The sequence below is a fragment of the Neltuma alba genome, unplaced genomic scaffold, assembly GCF_004799145.2.
Source record: "Neltuma alba isolate B1F8T4 unplaced genomic scaffold, ASM479914v2 tig00006865_pilon, whole genome shotgun sequence".
NCBI classification, from domain to species: domain Eukaryota; kingdom Viridiplantae; phylum Streptophyta; class Magnoliopsida; order Fabales; family Fabaceae; genus Neltuma; species Neltuma alba.
This window is the reverse complement of record NW_021634603.1, coordinates 1-15,374: the sequence shown is the minus strand read 5'-3', so window position 1 is coordinate 15,374 and position 15,374 is coordinate 1. Positions and strand designations below refer to the sequence as shown.

At 34.7% G+C, this 15,374-nt stretch overlaps 2 protein-coding genes across 3 annotated transcripts; one reads left to right on the top strand and one right to left on the bottom strand.

The window, feature by feature from the left end:
- Nucleotides 1–1,124: 1,124 nt before the first annotated feature.
- LOC114751338 (GDSL esterase/lipase 5-like) lies at nucleotides 1,125–3,662 on the bottom strand. Its single transcript, XM_028940018.1, has 5 exons — nucleotides 3,342–3,662; nucleotides 3,028–3,146; nucleotides 2,703–2,933; nucleotides 2,097–2,346; nucleotides 1,125–1,560 (listed from the first exon to the last, which is right to left on the bottom strand). Exons 1-5 carry the CDS (start codon nucleotides 3,628–3,630, stop codon nucleotides 1,259–1,261), a joined length of 1,191 nt encoding a protein of 396 aa, XP_028795851.1. The 5' UTR covers nucleotides 3,631–3,662; the 3' UTR covers nucleotides 1,125–1,258.
- A 4,456-nt stretch (nucleotides 3,663–8,118) lies between these two features.
- Nucleotides 8,119–14,277, top strand: LOC114751336 (suppressor of mec-8 and unc-52 protein homolog 2-like). Of its 2 annotated transcripts, none has more exons than XM_028940017.1 (11): nucleotides 8,119–8,344; nucleotides 8,842–8,979; nucleotides 9,085–9,134; nucleotides 9,515–9,629; nucleotides 9,759–9,807; nucleotides 9,909–9,998; nucleotides 10,704–10,772; nucleotides 10,872–10,995; nucleotides 11,228–11,586; nucleotides 12,222–12,605; nucleotides 13,821–14,277. In XM_028940017.1, exons 1-11 carry the CDS (start codon nucleotides 8,298–8,300, stop codon nucleotides 14,097–14,099), a joined length of 1,704 nt encoding a protein of 567 aa, XP_028795850.1. In that variant the 5' UTR covers nucleotides 8,119–8,297; the 3' UTR covers nucleotides 14,100–14,277. The 2 variants fall into 2 exon arrangements, with proteins under 2 accessions (XP_028795850.1, XP_028795849.1); XM_028940016.1 differs by having other exon boundaries at nucleotides 8,122–8,344; nucleotides 12,216–12,605.
- The last annotated feature ends 1,097 nt before the right edge of the window (nucleotides 14,278–15,374 follow it).

The following is a 15,374-nucleotide window of genomic DNA, read 5'->3' as shown; positions in this document are numbered from 1 at the left end:
AAACTCAACCAATCATTACTGATATTTCGCATCTTGATGTTATTGATTTTCTGCTAAATTGTGTGTGATTTAATAATACTGCTATATACTACCTCTGTTCTTAATATAAGATCTTACTTGACTTTTATTTTGGTCTTAAATATAAGACCACAATCCACTTTGTCTCTTGTATTTATGTATTTTTTTTAAGATAGTCCTTGCAATAATAGTAGTTCTAATCAATACATTTAATTAGTAAGAATATTTTAGGAAAGACACCACCTATTTGTTATAAATAACTAACTTAACTTCTTTCCTTAATTTCATTAAATTTGTCAACTAGCTCTTATAATTAAGACCAGAGGTAGTAATAAATAACACAACTATGTTTGTCTTTTGGAACATGTTCACAAAATAGGATGTTTTTTGCAATGCTCAAAGAAAATTTTGAGTGAAGAGTTTTGCGATGCTTATTAAATTTATAGGAAAACCCTACATTACGTGATTAAAGGATTGCTAACAACTATATATATGAAAGAATCATAAGCCCATCTTTTTCTTTTTGACCGAAGGGATAAGCCCATCTAATAGAATAAGAAATTAAATCTAAAAATAGTAAAATAATATTAAATGTATGATGAAGTTATTTCGTTATGTGATCATGAACATAATATTTTTAATGTCAATTATGAGCATAGTTTTCAAATAATTTAAACGAAGTAGACAGTGTGCATTTATTCTATTTTTTTTTTGTTGGCCGGATTGCGTTTATTCTATATGGATATGCATGCTACGTGCGAGTCTCGTACTTCTTGTGAAGGGATAATAAATAATATTTGTTTTTATTGATTTGTAAATACTAACATCAACATTTCTCTCGCACATTCATAAATATAAATTTTCACTGTCAAAACTTTCGGCTAAAGAATTGCAAACATTTTTTTAACTCTCCACAACTCCCAGATCATAATATTAAATATCGCTTAGGAATCACATGGATATTAATGCAAAAAAAATAAATAAATAAATAAAAGGATAGCAGATAGAATTAATAAGCTGAACTTCTTAAATGAGAATAGTGCGTGATTATTTATTTATTTAGTCCTCAGGCCATAATACACGGCCAAAACTGCATGTGGGGCGTATATAGACTAAGATTTTATTTCAGAGTGTAAGGCACGGTAATATTATACTATTTTCAGTTCTAATTATAAAATTTCGTTTGTAGTCTACAAATAAAATTTTATAAATAGAAAGGAAAATAGTATATATATGATAATTATGTGAATTGGTGTGGTGGAGCTTGTTGAGGGCGATCAACGACATCAGCGATGGTGCGTTTAGTGTTGGTGGTGAAGAGGCTGTGCAAGTTAAAGGGGGCGACGGAGGAAGTAGGGCCGCTCCACAAAAGGAGGGCGAATTGGCGGTGAATCATCTGGGTTGGGTGGAATGAATCCCACCACACATGATCGTTCACGTTGTCGCATAAGCTGTACTCTGTCGTTTTCTTTGTCCCCCCACAGCTGAAGATGCCCCCGTATGGTCCACTTCCACAGCACGCTTTCACTCCTTCCTTCAATCCTTCACTCAAAACACATGCTTCTTTTCAGATTGAAATTTCACACTATACGATCAATAAGACTTGTTCCAATTCAACCCCACAATATTTAAATCCCAACCTTTGGTGTGCAAGTTAAACCAATGCCAAAAAAAAAAAGATTGAAAAAAGAATGCCAGCTCTCAGCACTTTGAAAATATAGCATGATCTCGTCTTTTATTATTGGATTTTTCTCTATACTAAACATGCTGTTAAAGACAAAAATGTCTCTTTTTTTTGAGAATACCGCAATCAATTATTTTATTTTCTTCACACGTGTTACCTACCTAGACCTTCATAGTGGTTGTTTAATGTACTAGAATTCTATGGCCCGCACCCAAAAAAAAAAGAATTCAGTGTACAACTGTACATGATGTCAATTAGATATGCCAAAGGATGGAGGAAAGAATAGGTCAATATTTCGTCGTTAAAATGTCAAAATCTTCTGTTGATGATATGAGATATTGATTGATGGGATTATTATAGAAGCACATGGAGAAGAGAGTTATACTGTAGATACCGTAAGTAGCGGGGTTGTGGATTCGATCATGAAGCCAATCGTAGAAATTGGAATCGGAGTAAGAGAAGGCAGGGAGGGCAAGTTGAAGGCTGGCAAGAACAGAAGAGAGAGCATTATTGTGGGCGAGCGCAAGAGCCGAAGCTGCTTCCAAACACCCTCCTTCAGGATTTAGTGCTCTCAGGGCAGGCAAACACCCCAGCGGACCCAGGCTTAAAAACCCAAACTTTCTCCCTCCATTCTCGTACAGTCTCTGAATATTTCGATCCAAACAAATCACTCATCATTAACTAATTAAAATTACAATAGAATTTTGTTTCTTTTTATCATTATATTCTAATTAAAATGAGTAAAATTTTGATATCTTATGAGAAAAAATGGTTTAATTTTCAATCTTTTTTATGATTTTTTAAAAAATTTGCATCTAAATAAAAAAGAAGTTGCAACAATGTTGGAGTATTTTTCCTTTGAAAAATTATAAAAATTGAAAACTGAGTCAAGATATCAAAATTGTACTCATTTTACGTGGAATCTAATGATAAAAATAAAATAAAATAAGAGAAACATTTGGCAAGAGTTGACACCCCAAATCCAGAAACAAGGACTTACCTGGATTGTTTGAGTCAAGTTGCCGATGACCATGCCAACGTACTGCTCGGGAGTGAAGCGTTCTTGCATCTTTGGATTGCCCAGATACCCGCTCATATAATCGTTGCTTCCTATGCTTATGAAATACACAGCTTCTCCCAATATTTCTTTGGCTCCCTCCTTTCCCACCTTCTCTTCCAATCCCTTTCTCACTTCCTCAAAGTTTTTCACTTGTGTTTCAAGATCAATCGCCTGATTAATTATAAGGTCACAACCTATATATGAATTGTAGGACGCGTAAATGTAAATATAATGCATCATTGAAGATTATTAATTGCGTTTTTACCAGTCCTTGATTGGTCTCAGGAAGAACACCAGCCCCTCCAGAAGCAAAGTTGACGCCGTAGGTATGATCAGCAGATGGTTGTAAAAACGGAGGAATCAATGGCAGATTTGCATATTCAGCTGTATATAATCAGCAATACATATCAAACTTATTAGATTCGAAGCACGCATTTAATAAGTCAGAAATCCATACTCGTTTCTTATTGTTGACTTTTTGTTTATCTCATGATTGACGTGACTCGATCACAAATTGGACACAGTTGCAACAGTGAATGAAGCAAATCAAAAGGAGTGATGGATGTGATCGGTAGGTACCTATAAAATCTACAATAATGCGGCCATCAGAGAATCTTCCGGTAGGTCCTTCAAAGAATCCATTCTGGCCATAGGGTTTGTAATCTGCTCTGTTCTCTGGGATTGTTTCAATGTAATTATTATTGCCAGAATCCACAGTGGAATCTCCAAAAATGAAGAAGCTTGCTCTGCTTTCTGCCGTCTGGTGCGAGCCGACTGAGTCACTACTCTGTGATGGCCTGAAACTGAAACAAGCGATTAAGGCTGTGCACAGAATAATGCGATTCAGATCGGAGTTCAGATTCGCCATTGATCTCAGCCTCGAGCTCGTAGCAGGTAGTAAGTATTGGTTCACTTAACATCTATTTTATGATATAATGCTTTAATTTCTCTGGCGATGCCATCAATGTGAGTTGCTCTAGGCAGCTGGCAATTCGAGGACGCGGCTCGCAAGTGTCGCCACACATTTTTGTTCAAATTAATGCAACGAAAATTTGCAAGAATTTATTTTACTCATTTTGTAGTGTGCCTTGTATCAATTATACTGGGTAGGACCGCTCACTCCGCTCAATCTCCTGGGTCATCCGTCAATGTGTTCTAATTATTTTGATTGTCGGTGAGTGGAATTAATTAACGATGCTTTAGCCTGGACGCACATCACAGCATGGAGGCGAAGGATAAACGGGACACGTGTCATGCATGTTTATCTTACTTTCAGTTCTTAATCATAAGATTTTGTTTATAATTTACAAATAAAATCTTATAATTAAGACGGGAGGTAGTATTACGAGTAACCCATAGTAATATCATGATAAGGTTTCGAAGAAGAAGGAATATATTGACAAAAAAATCTTATAACAACTGGGTAGTTTATAAGTTTTAAGAGTCAACCAACAAGAAGTCTCAGTTGCTTGGTATTGTGACCTTTTTTGTAATTTTTTTTTGAGACCTCTATAATTTGTCATATTATATCTGTATTGCCAACTTGTTATATTATATATTTATTTAATATTTAATATTTTAAGTTTTCAATTTTCTCCCTTCAGCAATTTTTTATTAAAAACTATATAATTGTCCCACATAAAGAATCTAATTACCAATAGGTTATATTCTGTGCAAGATAGCTTTTAGATAAACATACTGATAACACATAAATTATGTTAAGAACAACTTTTTGGTTAAAAACCAACTTTTCGTATAACATAAAAATTGTCATGTCAAAAATCGAGTATTATTGTCTCTGATTAATTTATGGTGTTATTGCATATTTGAATGGAAAAATTTATGGATATCTTAATATATTTTAGTTTTGTACTTCTCTCCCGACCTAAATGAAGAATCTTACTCTTTTTTTATTTTATTTATTTTTCTTCATGTAGCCGAGCCGAATAAAATTGAAAAAATTATAATAAGGTCTCACAAGTCTCACATAAGATAATTAAATACAAAAAAGTCTCTTGAAATCATTAAGTTATCATTGTAAGGAATTCTATTTGTTTGATTATTAAATTACCCTTGTCTTTTTTTTAAGTATCCATTAATAATTGAAAGTGTAGTCGTTAACAACTTAAAGTGTAATGATTAACAACTATTATGATAGTTATTGACAATTCATGTATTATATTTTTGTGATACGCTGAGAAAGTGTGTTGTTAATACCTGTTGTGATATATATTAATCGTTACATCTTAAGTTATTAACAACTGTTCCTTTAATTTTCAATGTATACTTAAAAAAATATAAGAACAGTTTGGTAATTAAACAAATAAAATCCTTTGCAATGAGGTCTCTTAAAATTTCAAAATAATTTGATGATTTCAAAAGACTTTTTTATATTTAATTCTCTCAGACGAGACCTTATTACAATTTTTGCAATAAAATTTTACAATTTTGACCATTTTCATTTGTGGGTCTGTCTATTTTTTGTAACAAATCCGTCTAATAATTTAAATTCAATTATCTGTGATCATTTGGAGATTTTATGTTTGTATAATCATATAAGAAACTAATTTGTTTTTTAAAAAAAAACGCGAGCTTTTCGGATTTGAGAAAATGACCAATTTTAGGACGTCCGGACTTATGAGCCTGAATTCATATGAGCTGAACCCATGAAAAAGTCGGTCTGTGCTTAAGATGTACCCAAGACAAAAGCAGGTGATAAAAACTGTGAGGATCACGATGACGGCAACAAGGTGGCGACTTCATCTATACTCGGTAACTTCCATTGCTTATACCCCTCACCACTACACACAAGGGCTTATTTGGATTTACAATTTATAAATACTTTTAAGTATATTTATACAAGTCAATATAAAATTTTTCTTATATATTTATCTTATATTTTGTAATTTATAATTTAAAAATTATTTATAAATTATTCCAAATAAACTCTAAAAGATCGCGTTGGAGGTATATCATGTTTCCACGAGATAACTATGAAGTGTGGTCGTTGTTTGTTGGGTTGGTTGGAGTAAAGGCGAACACTCCACACCCGTGCATTTATTCTCCGCCTCTCAGGACCACTTCACTGTTGTTCGTAATAACTTGTGAATAATTTTTTTAGTCGGGACCCACAGAATATAAGATAAATATACACGAGAAGTTTTGATTTGACTTACACAAATGTATTTATTGATCTAGGATCTAGACAAGTCTTTCATCTTTCCATCCCTACAAGTAATTGCCTCAAATCCGACCCTGCTGTTTATAAGACCAACTCACGTTTAAAAATATCTTTTTTAAAATCTTTATCTTTCACTTCTACACCAGTAGTACCTCACAATCACCGCTTATTTACTCTCAAATCGCTGTTTTTAAACTTGCACCGGATTCAATTAGTTGAGACAATGAGTTAGTTTTATTTGTTTGCGTATGATTTCTTTTTTTTTTTTTTTTTCTTCTTATTCTTCTTCTTCCTCCTTCTATTTTCATCCCTCCCTTTCTTCTTGTCCATCTCCTGTCTTCATTTCTTCATTCTCAGTATGCTTCTTTCCTGGATTGCCGGTGTTAAAAGTAATTAGTTATTTAAGGTGCTTTGCCTGCTCTTAAAGCTATTTGCTTCCCCTAATGCCATTGGATATATATAGCAAACATTCCACGCATGCTTTAAAATCCTGTAATCTCACTACCATACTGTGTAGTCCTATTTTTCCAACACTTCGAGATACATGCGTACATATGTATACACACACGTACACATATATATGAATGCGAGTTCTGGTAAAAAAAAATATTTCTCCTGTTCTAAATATAAGATTGATTTTGTAGTGTAATTTACATTACAAAATGAATTTTATATTTAAGAGTGAAAGAGTACTATATCTCCATATATTCTGTGTATGTAGACACCAATAAGTTTAACCTTTTTGCTGAAGACATGAGTGAGACTAACTGTTAATTCCCCCGGGCGAGGATATTCATATTTTCGTGTAAAAATAATACTCCTTTAATCTCTGGCACAGGAACTGAATTTATCATAAATATAAAACATCAATATATTATGTTTCTCAAATCACTTAATCTAATGTTGTTTATAAGTGTTTTAGAAAAATGACAATGCATATATCAAGTTTTTTATGTCAACCATGTCTGGTTATTTAATCACGTATAATCATGTGTTCTGTTTTCTTAAATTATGCTATATTAGCTATAATTAACTACTTTATTTAATTTATTTACACTAGTTAATAATTTTTCTATTAAAGGTAGAAGCAAGTAATATCAAAATATAGTTTACATTACGCGTGAGACATTGTAAGCAAATAATGCCTCACCTCCTGCAAGATATCTCCCTTCTTGATATTTCTATAATTTTTTGACGTGTATATCAGATATTCAGATTAAAAATAGAAACAAGATTGAAAAATATAAAAACATAATATCTCTATTTAATATAAATTACATAGAACGATAAATAAAATGTTTTTTCAAAAAATTATAGGAAGAATTATCAAAATATCAACGGAAAAATTTACTTACCAAAAAATCTTAAGTAAGTGACTAGTTTGAACTTATTTTCTATTCTAAAATTTATTATGGAAAAATCTCAAAAAAAGCTCTTGGAATATAAGAAATTCCTGATTGGGTCTTAGAATTGTGCAAATGACAGAAAGGGTCAATGACACAATCTGTCATTTGTAAAATTAAGAAGAATTGACAGCTTTGTCCTGACTAAGTAAAAGTAAGTAGTTATTCTCTAACGCTTATATTGTTCTAGTGATTACATGATTAGCTGTAGTTAATAACAAGACATCTGACTCTGAAAAAGTGAGTAGTTATTTTCTACACGAATCTAGGTAACGCTTACACTGTTCTAGTGATTACATGATTAGCTGTAGTTAATAACAAGACACCTGATTCCAAAAAAATGAGTAGTTATTTTCTACACGAATCTAGGTAACGCTTACACTGTTCTAGTAATTACATGATTAGTTGTAGTTAATAATAAGGCACCTGACTATGAAAAAGTGAGTAATTATTCTCTATACAAATCTAGGTAACACTTACACTCTTATAGTGATTCCTTAAATCATTGTAGTGAATAAATACAAATGAGGACACAGTTGTCAATTCTTCTTGATTTTATAAACGATAGATTGGGTCATTGATTCTTTCTGTCATTTACACAATTCCAGAACTCAATTTAAAATTTTCTATACTTTGAAGGTTTTTTTTTTGAGATTTTCCCATTTATTATTGTCTACTTTTTACTTATTAATAAATTTTAAGACGATTAAATTCTTTTTTTTTTTTTTTAACTTGGAAGCTGATTTTGGGACGTGTTCGTTCCTTGTCTTTCTTCGTTCTCCGGTAGTTTCCCTGCTTCGCGTTCTCTTGCACAAAGCCCTAAGCACCAAACCTCCTTCGTCGTGAATCATATGCTGATTTGCATCTCGGATTGGAAACTTCACCGTTGATTTCATGATTCAAGGAAAATACGCATAATAGTTTTCTCCAAGTGTGTAGATTTCTTTTCAAATGACTACTTCGAAGAGAAATTACAAGGAGAAAGCTCTCCGTCGCAAGTAAGTTACATTCAATTTGCTTTGAACCTTTTTTTAACCATAATTTGCTTATGAATCACTTGGGTTCTGCTTGATTTCATGGGACACTTTCCAGTACAAGGATGTTTCCCGTTAGATGGTTAATGTCAGGGTATTAGACTGTAGCTACCATGAGGGACCTCTAGCTAGGTACTTTTTTCTTGGTTTTATTCGAAACGGAGTGATATTCCAGGCTCCTTATTAATATGGTCATGATATTATTCCCATGTCAATTGAGCACCGCTGTAATAGGAGCTTCTTTCAACGCGGTTTGTTTTGACGGCAATTGGTTCCGGAAGTGACCATGACAAAATTGCAACGACAAATGAGCACATATTTATTCAATTGCATGTTTACTTTTTATTTATTAATTAAGGCGGTAAAACGAAGCGTAGATATATTTGTTTTGAACGGAAGGATACAGGGATATTTGAATGGTATATGATAATTGTATGGTTTTGATGTTGGAAATGTCACAGGGAAGAGAAACTCGAGGAGCCAGAACCGCCTAAATATAGAGACCGAGCCAAAGAGCGAAGAGAAGACCAAAATCCTGACTATGAAACAACTGAGTTGGGACTTCATGCAGTCGCTCCTCCTGGTACTGTAGATCTACGGTAAGGTCTCTACCATTATCTATAGTATATATGATAATTGATGTTACTGTCTTTCTAGTTTGGGTCCCCTCCCCTCTTCTCTGACAACCTTACCACTTTTTGTAGGTCAGCTGATGCACACAAGTTATCCATTGAGAAGAGCAAGTACCTTGGAGGTTTGTATTTTACTACTGTCTTAGAGCTCCCCTCCCAACCAAAATAAAATCAGAATTGCTTAGATTCCTCAGAAAAGAAGACAATCTAAAGTTCTTTTCCTCCCACTTCAGCTAATTAGTATTACTAAGCTTTTGACACCATGACAGGTGCATGAGATTTGTTAGTTGCTAAAATAGAGTTTTGAGTAGATCTCGGACTCATGGGAATCCTGCATGTTGGGTTTTTTGAATTATTATGATGATATCGCTAGCCTGGCTTTGGATGAGTCAAGAATAAAGTGAATGGTTCTTAATGTAGCCTGGCTATGGATAACCTTCATTATATATGCTATTATATTAACTGAGGAGGATTTGGATTTTGCTTTATTGATATTTGTCAGGTGATGTGGAGCACACTCATCTGGTTAAAGGTCTAGATTATGCTTTGCTGAATAAAGTTAGAAGTGAGATTGATAAGAAGCCAGAGACAGGGGACGATGTTGATGGAAAACCTAGGTAATTTGTGTGGCCAGAATTGTCAGTTATGGTTATTTTCTTTTTTTGCTAATAATTAATTGCATAGGTATGGTTGATTTTTCATCTCCATGTATTAAATTTTGATACATGACTTTGATTTGCTGACAGAGCATCAAAGGAAGATCAACAAGTGTCAATTCGCACATCAACTGCAAAGGTTTCCTCGCCTTCCTTTTCGTATGAAAAAGAATACTTTTATGTAGTAATATTTTATATTTGAGCTTAGCAAGCTCATGTTGATTACCTTCATCTTTTCAGTCTGTTTATCGGTGGATAGTCAAACCCCAGACTATCTTGAAAACAAATGAGATGTTTCTTCCTGGTCGGATGTCTTTTATTTTTAATATGGTGAGAATTTTCATTTCCCTGATATTTTTCTGGTTTTGTTGGAATTTCATGACTGTTACCCATCTTCAATTATTTTTCAGCCCTCGCTTATACATGCCGTTATTTGCTTATACTTTAGTGTAACTTGAGCCAAGCTGCATGTGTGCACTTCAGCATGCCTGCCTTGATAAACATGCACTTGGCAGTCCACTGATCTCCTTGCATGTGACTTAGGCTTGCTTTTTTCTTGCCTTGCACAGAATAGCTTCTGATCTGTGCATTAGAAGCCAGTATATCATACTTATCATGTAGCCGTCGTTTATTGTTTGAGTATGTTGATCATTGGTAATCTCTTTATACAAACATCTGCCTTCCTTGTGCTCGTGCACCTTGCTTTGCTAATACTGTAATTTGTCCAATGCGCATCATCATCTTGCACATTAGTTATTCAATGTGTCAGGACTGTAGCTAGTCCTGCATGTTGCATGCTGCAACATTTTGATTTTGGACCTCTATAAAGTATGTGAGGTTTGATAATGCTCAAAATAATTAAGCAACATTGTTATGTTCATAGAACTGGCATATTAAGAATAGGGTAGTAATTTTGGAAGTTCATGTGTAAAACTCATCTTCAGACAGGCTGAAATAGTTATGATCCTTCTATAACCTCATTTTCCATTTTCTAGGAGACACTTTCTTGACTTAATGTCCTTTTTGGTTTGTCAGGAGGGTGGATATTATCATGATATTCCAACTACCTTGCACCGGAGTAAAGCTGACTGTCCAGTGCCAGAGGTTTATGATCTTGCTGAGTTCTTGACGACATTTGTTCTTTCAGTTGGCTAACTTTTCTAACACATGTCGTTTTATGTACTTTGCTTTTATTTTGCACAGGAAATGGTTACAGTTAATGTTGACGGATCTGTCCTAGATAGGATTGCTAAAATTATGTCATATCTTCGTCTTGGCTCTTCTGGGAAGGTTCTAAAGAAGAAAAAGAAGGAAAAAGATGTGAAAGGTAACTAATGCGGTTAGCAGATCATCTGGGAGCTTTGGACATTATCTTCTAGATGCTTGATTATGTTGAATATTTATATTTTCAAGTGTTGTTGAATGAATCATAAAACAGATTATACCTTGCTGCTTTCGTAAAGAATGATGATCTTTGTTTATTTTTTGTATAACCTTGATGGAGTTTTTAAATTATGATTGGTTTTTGCCTCTATCTTTTTTTTTTCCCCCCTGAACAGGAAAGAGTTTGGCTGCCGGTAATGGATATGATGAAGAGGATAAGCCATCAAAGGTTGAAGGTGGGGGAGGGAGGAATCAAACTGAAAGAGAATTTGTCCCGCCACCACCTCCTCCTTTCAAAAAGAGTTCTCTTAATTCAAGAGAGAAACAAGGCCCAGCTGTTGCAAGAGCAGAAGAGGATGACATTTTTGTCGGAGATGGTGTTGACTATGATGTTCCTGGTAAAGAGTTGAGCCAAAGCCCTCTTTCAGAGGACATGGAAGAATCTCCTAGGAACAAGGAAAAACCCTCATATTTCGCTGAACCTACTTATGGTCCCGTCCCGCCCTCTGTTGTGCCACAAGGATGGCAAGAAGCAGTAAGTTGGTCCTCCTGATTTTTAATTGTTACTTGAATTGCTATCTGATGCACCATTTATTTTTTTTCCCCATTTCCTCGTGCATCTCTTATTTTATTATTAATTACTACCTCTGGTCCTTAATATAAGACCCCGTTTGACTTTTTGTTTGGTCCTAATTATAAGACCCCAATCCATTTTGTCTTTTATATTTATACATTTTTTTTCAAGATAGTCCTTCTAATAATAATAGTTCTTGCTAATACACTTAATTAGTAAGGATATTTTAGGAATGACAACACTTATTTATTACAAATAACTAACATAACTTACTTCCTTAATCTCCTCAAATAAGTCAACCGGGTCTTATAATTAGGACCGGAGGTAGTAGTAATTAATATAACGTAACATATTGTATCATTTCCCATTTTCTACATCTTATTATATCTTAAAAAAGAGATGTACAAAGAATGCAAAAAAAAAAAGGTGTGCACCAAATCCATTCCTGTTGTACATTCATCCCCTTCCTGGATTTTCAAGGTGAACTCAGAACTTGTATAAAATTAGTACTCCATTTATATAATTTGCTTCTTTGTATTATATCTGTTGATCTATTGAGTTTCTCTATCCTCTTTGATTTGATTATGCAGTCTCAGAATGGGTATGATGTAATGCAAGCGCAAGCCTTGGCTAGTGGCTACCAAGGAGAGTGGCAGGATTACCAGTATGCAGAACAGCTGGCTTACCCGGACCAATATCTTCAGGCAAATATGCAGGTTTATGATTTGCAAACAGGTTTAAACATTCCCCAAGACCCACGCTTCATGACTCAAGAAGAGAAGGATCGAGGTTTAGGATCAGTTTTCAAGAGAGATGATCAGAGACTTCAACAGTTGAGGGAGAAAGATGCTCGTGAAAAAGATCCCAACTTCATCTCTGAGAGTTATTCTGAATGTTACCCAGGATATCAAGAGTACAACCGGGAGATAGTGGACAGTGATGATGAAGATGACCTGTCCAAAATGGACATGGGCGGAAGGGTAAGTATTATCTTACGGTATAATTTATTTTGTTTATGAGGACACAGTCTCATTTGCTTTTATGTGGTTTTTTAGTGGGGTATAAGTATGATGTCCTGATTTCAGATTCTCGGTGAAGTAGTGTATAAAAATAAGGCAAAGGTTCACCTCTAGTGTCTGAAATTTCATTGAGGTTGGTCTCAAATTTATTGTGGTCCAATATAGTCCTCGATTTTTTTCAAAGGTCTTAATACCATTCATTTCCTAATGTCATCGAGTGTCAAATAACATCAGAATCAATTCAAATCAGGCCTGCGTTACATTGTTTTGCTTCTTCCAATCATTTTACTGTCCAAAAATCCACCCCATCATCAACCCAAGAGAAGCGAAATGATGTAGATCAGATATGGTTTACCACATCAGCGGTTTATTTAATTGGTGATGCTCCCTTGGATACTTTTCATCAGTAGAGTTAATGGTGTCTGAGAAAGTTAAAATTGAACTTTTCTGGAACTTCGAGGACTGTATTGGAACCAACAGAGAAAGAAGTTCTAGGACCAAAAGAAACGTGTATGATATTTCAGGACTAGAGGGGGGTTTTCGTCTGAAAACAAGTAGGCTTAATTGCAATTTGTTGTCTGTGGATTCCCTATAGGTGCAAATCCCCCATCCCCCCCCCCCCCCCAAAAAAAAGGAAAAAAAATCCCGAAACACATGCACACACAAAGACGATGTCCCTTTTAATGGTTATCTGATTACAAAGTAATATAAATATTTCTGTCACTTAACTTTTTTAAGCAGATTTTGACGAGTGGCATGAGTACTCTAACATGGAACTTATGTAGCCAACAGAAACTCAATCTTTAGTGACCTCATGCAATAAATGATGAGAAATGAAAATCGTGAGCTCATCAAAGGAGTGAAGGATTTCTGTTGGCCACATCAGCACCATCTCAGCATAGTCATGTGCCATATCATCAAAATGTGTCACAAAACCGAAGAACTTTTTGTCGTTTGGATTACTTTTGCATTTTGAAAATGAGGTTGAAATTGTTGGTTTGAAAAAAAAAAGTGATACAATGGCACCTGTGCTGGAACTACAAGCAGTAAGTGTATATAAGTAGGCCAAAGAAATAAAAATGTTTGTTGTGTACCGGATATTCTTTTATTCTCAATATATGCTTTGTAACTGAGCCGCATGGTGATAGTCACAAATCTGAAATTTCCACTTAATAGGCCAAGGGTCGTCTTCATAGATGGGACTTTGAAACAGAAGAGGAATGGGCTACTTACAATGAGCAGAAGGAAGCAATGCCAAAGGCTGCATTCCAGTTTGGTGTGAAGATGCAAGACGGTCGGAAGACACGAAAGCAAAACAAGGACCAAAAGCTTAATAACGAGCTGCATAAAATCAATAAGATACTTGCCAGGAAGAAGATGGAAAAGGAGGCAAATGGTGAGGCTGGCCACCATTTTGATGACGAGATTCAGCCTGGAAAGAAGCTCCGAATATGAGTCTTGTTTCATAAACGCATTGTAACATTCATAGAATGAGATGGCCATTTCTGCCTGAAGATGGTGAATTTGTGATGCCATTATCTGGAAGTCTTATTCATGTATTGTTTTTAATCTCTTGTTTCCTTCTTACTCTACCCTCTGAAGTTCCGATTTTGATGAACCTAGTTTTGCTGAATGACTTGATGCGCTTTAGGCTTTTCTCTGCAAGTGCCGACTGCTGACTGATGGACAAGGGAAGCAGGCGTGGCTAGTGTGTGTGTGTGTGTTTTTTTTTTTTTTGGGTGGGAAAACCAAGTCTCGGGAACAAAAGAAATCCCTGACGAAAGGATAATGATGACGTGGGTACAATGTTTGATTAGGTAATATATTCCGTTCTTGTCATTAAGTAAGAATTTTGTACAGTTTATCAATAACAATGTTAAATGGAAGCTGAGAAGTTATTAATATGTATGCACGGATATGTTAATTACTAGCTATAACAATAAAAAACTATTATTATGTCATTGTCATCATCGTAAAGACTTAAAATCAAGTCAAAATAAATAGCAAAGAAAAGTTCAAAATATATTTTATAATGTCAGTAACTTATTTATTCAATTTAATTTTATAATGTCAATCGCTTATTTATTCAATTTAATTTGACACCAAAGTTACTGCGTACTAATGGTTAGCCTTTGGTGGGGTGGGTTTTCTCCCCGTGGGCAAGGGTTGTGTGCGAGTAATTTGTCCTTGCGAAAAAAACTGCACAAGAAGGGGTTTTTTGTATTTTATTGATATTAATAATAATCGGGTAATCAACATATACAGGTTATACAAACTTGATATTATTAATTTAAAGGATTAAGGTGCGCCCGCACCCCGAACTATTTTTCCAGGTGCACCCAGTGTTCTAAAATAATTTTTGGTGCATCCAGTGTCCCAAACTAATTAAAACGGTGCATCCATATCTCGGGCTAACAGAAAAGTTAAGTTTGACCGTTATTTGCTGACTCAGTCGAAGGTTGACGGACGACGTGGTGGACACGTAGGCGTCTGATGTGTATTATTTTGACGAGCCAAGGTGTGCCAAGCACCCGAACTATTTTTCCAGGTGCTCCCAGTGTCCTAAAGTAATTTTTTATGTATCTAGTGTCCCAAACTAATTAAAACAGTATGTCCACATCCCAGGCTAACAGAAAAGTCTCGTTTGATCGTTACCTTACTGACTCAGCTGAAGATTGACAGAAAAATCCTACATGACGAACACACAGATGTCTGATGTGTATTATTTCT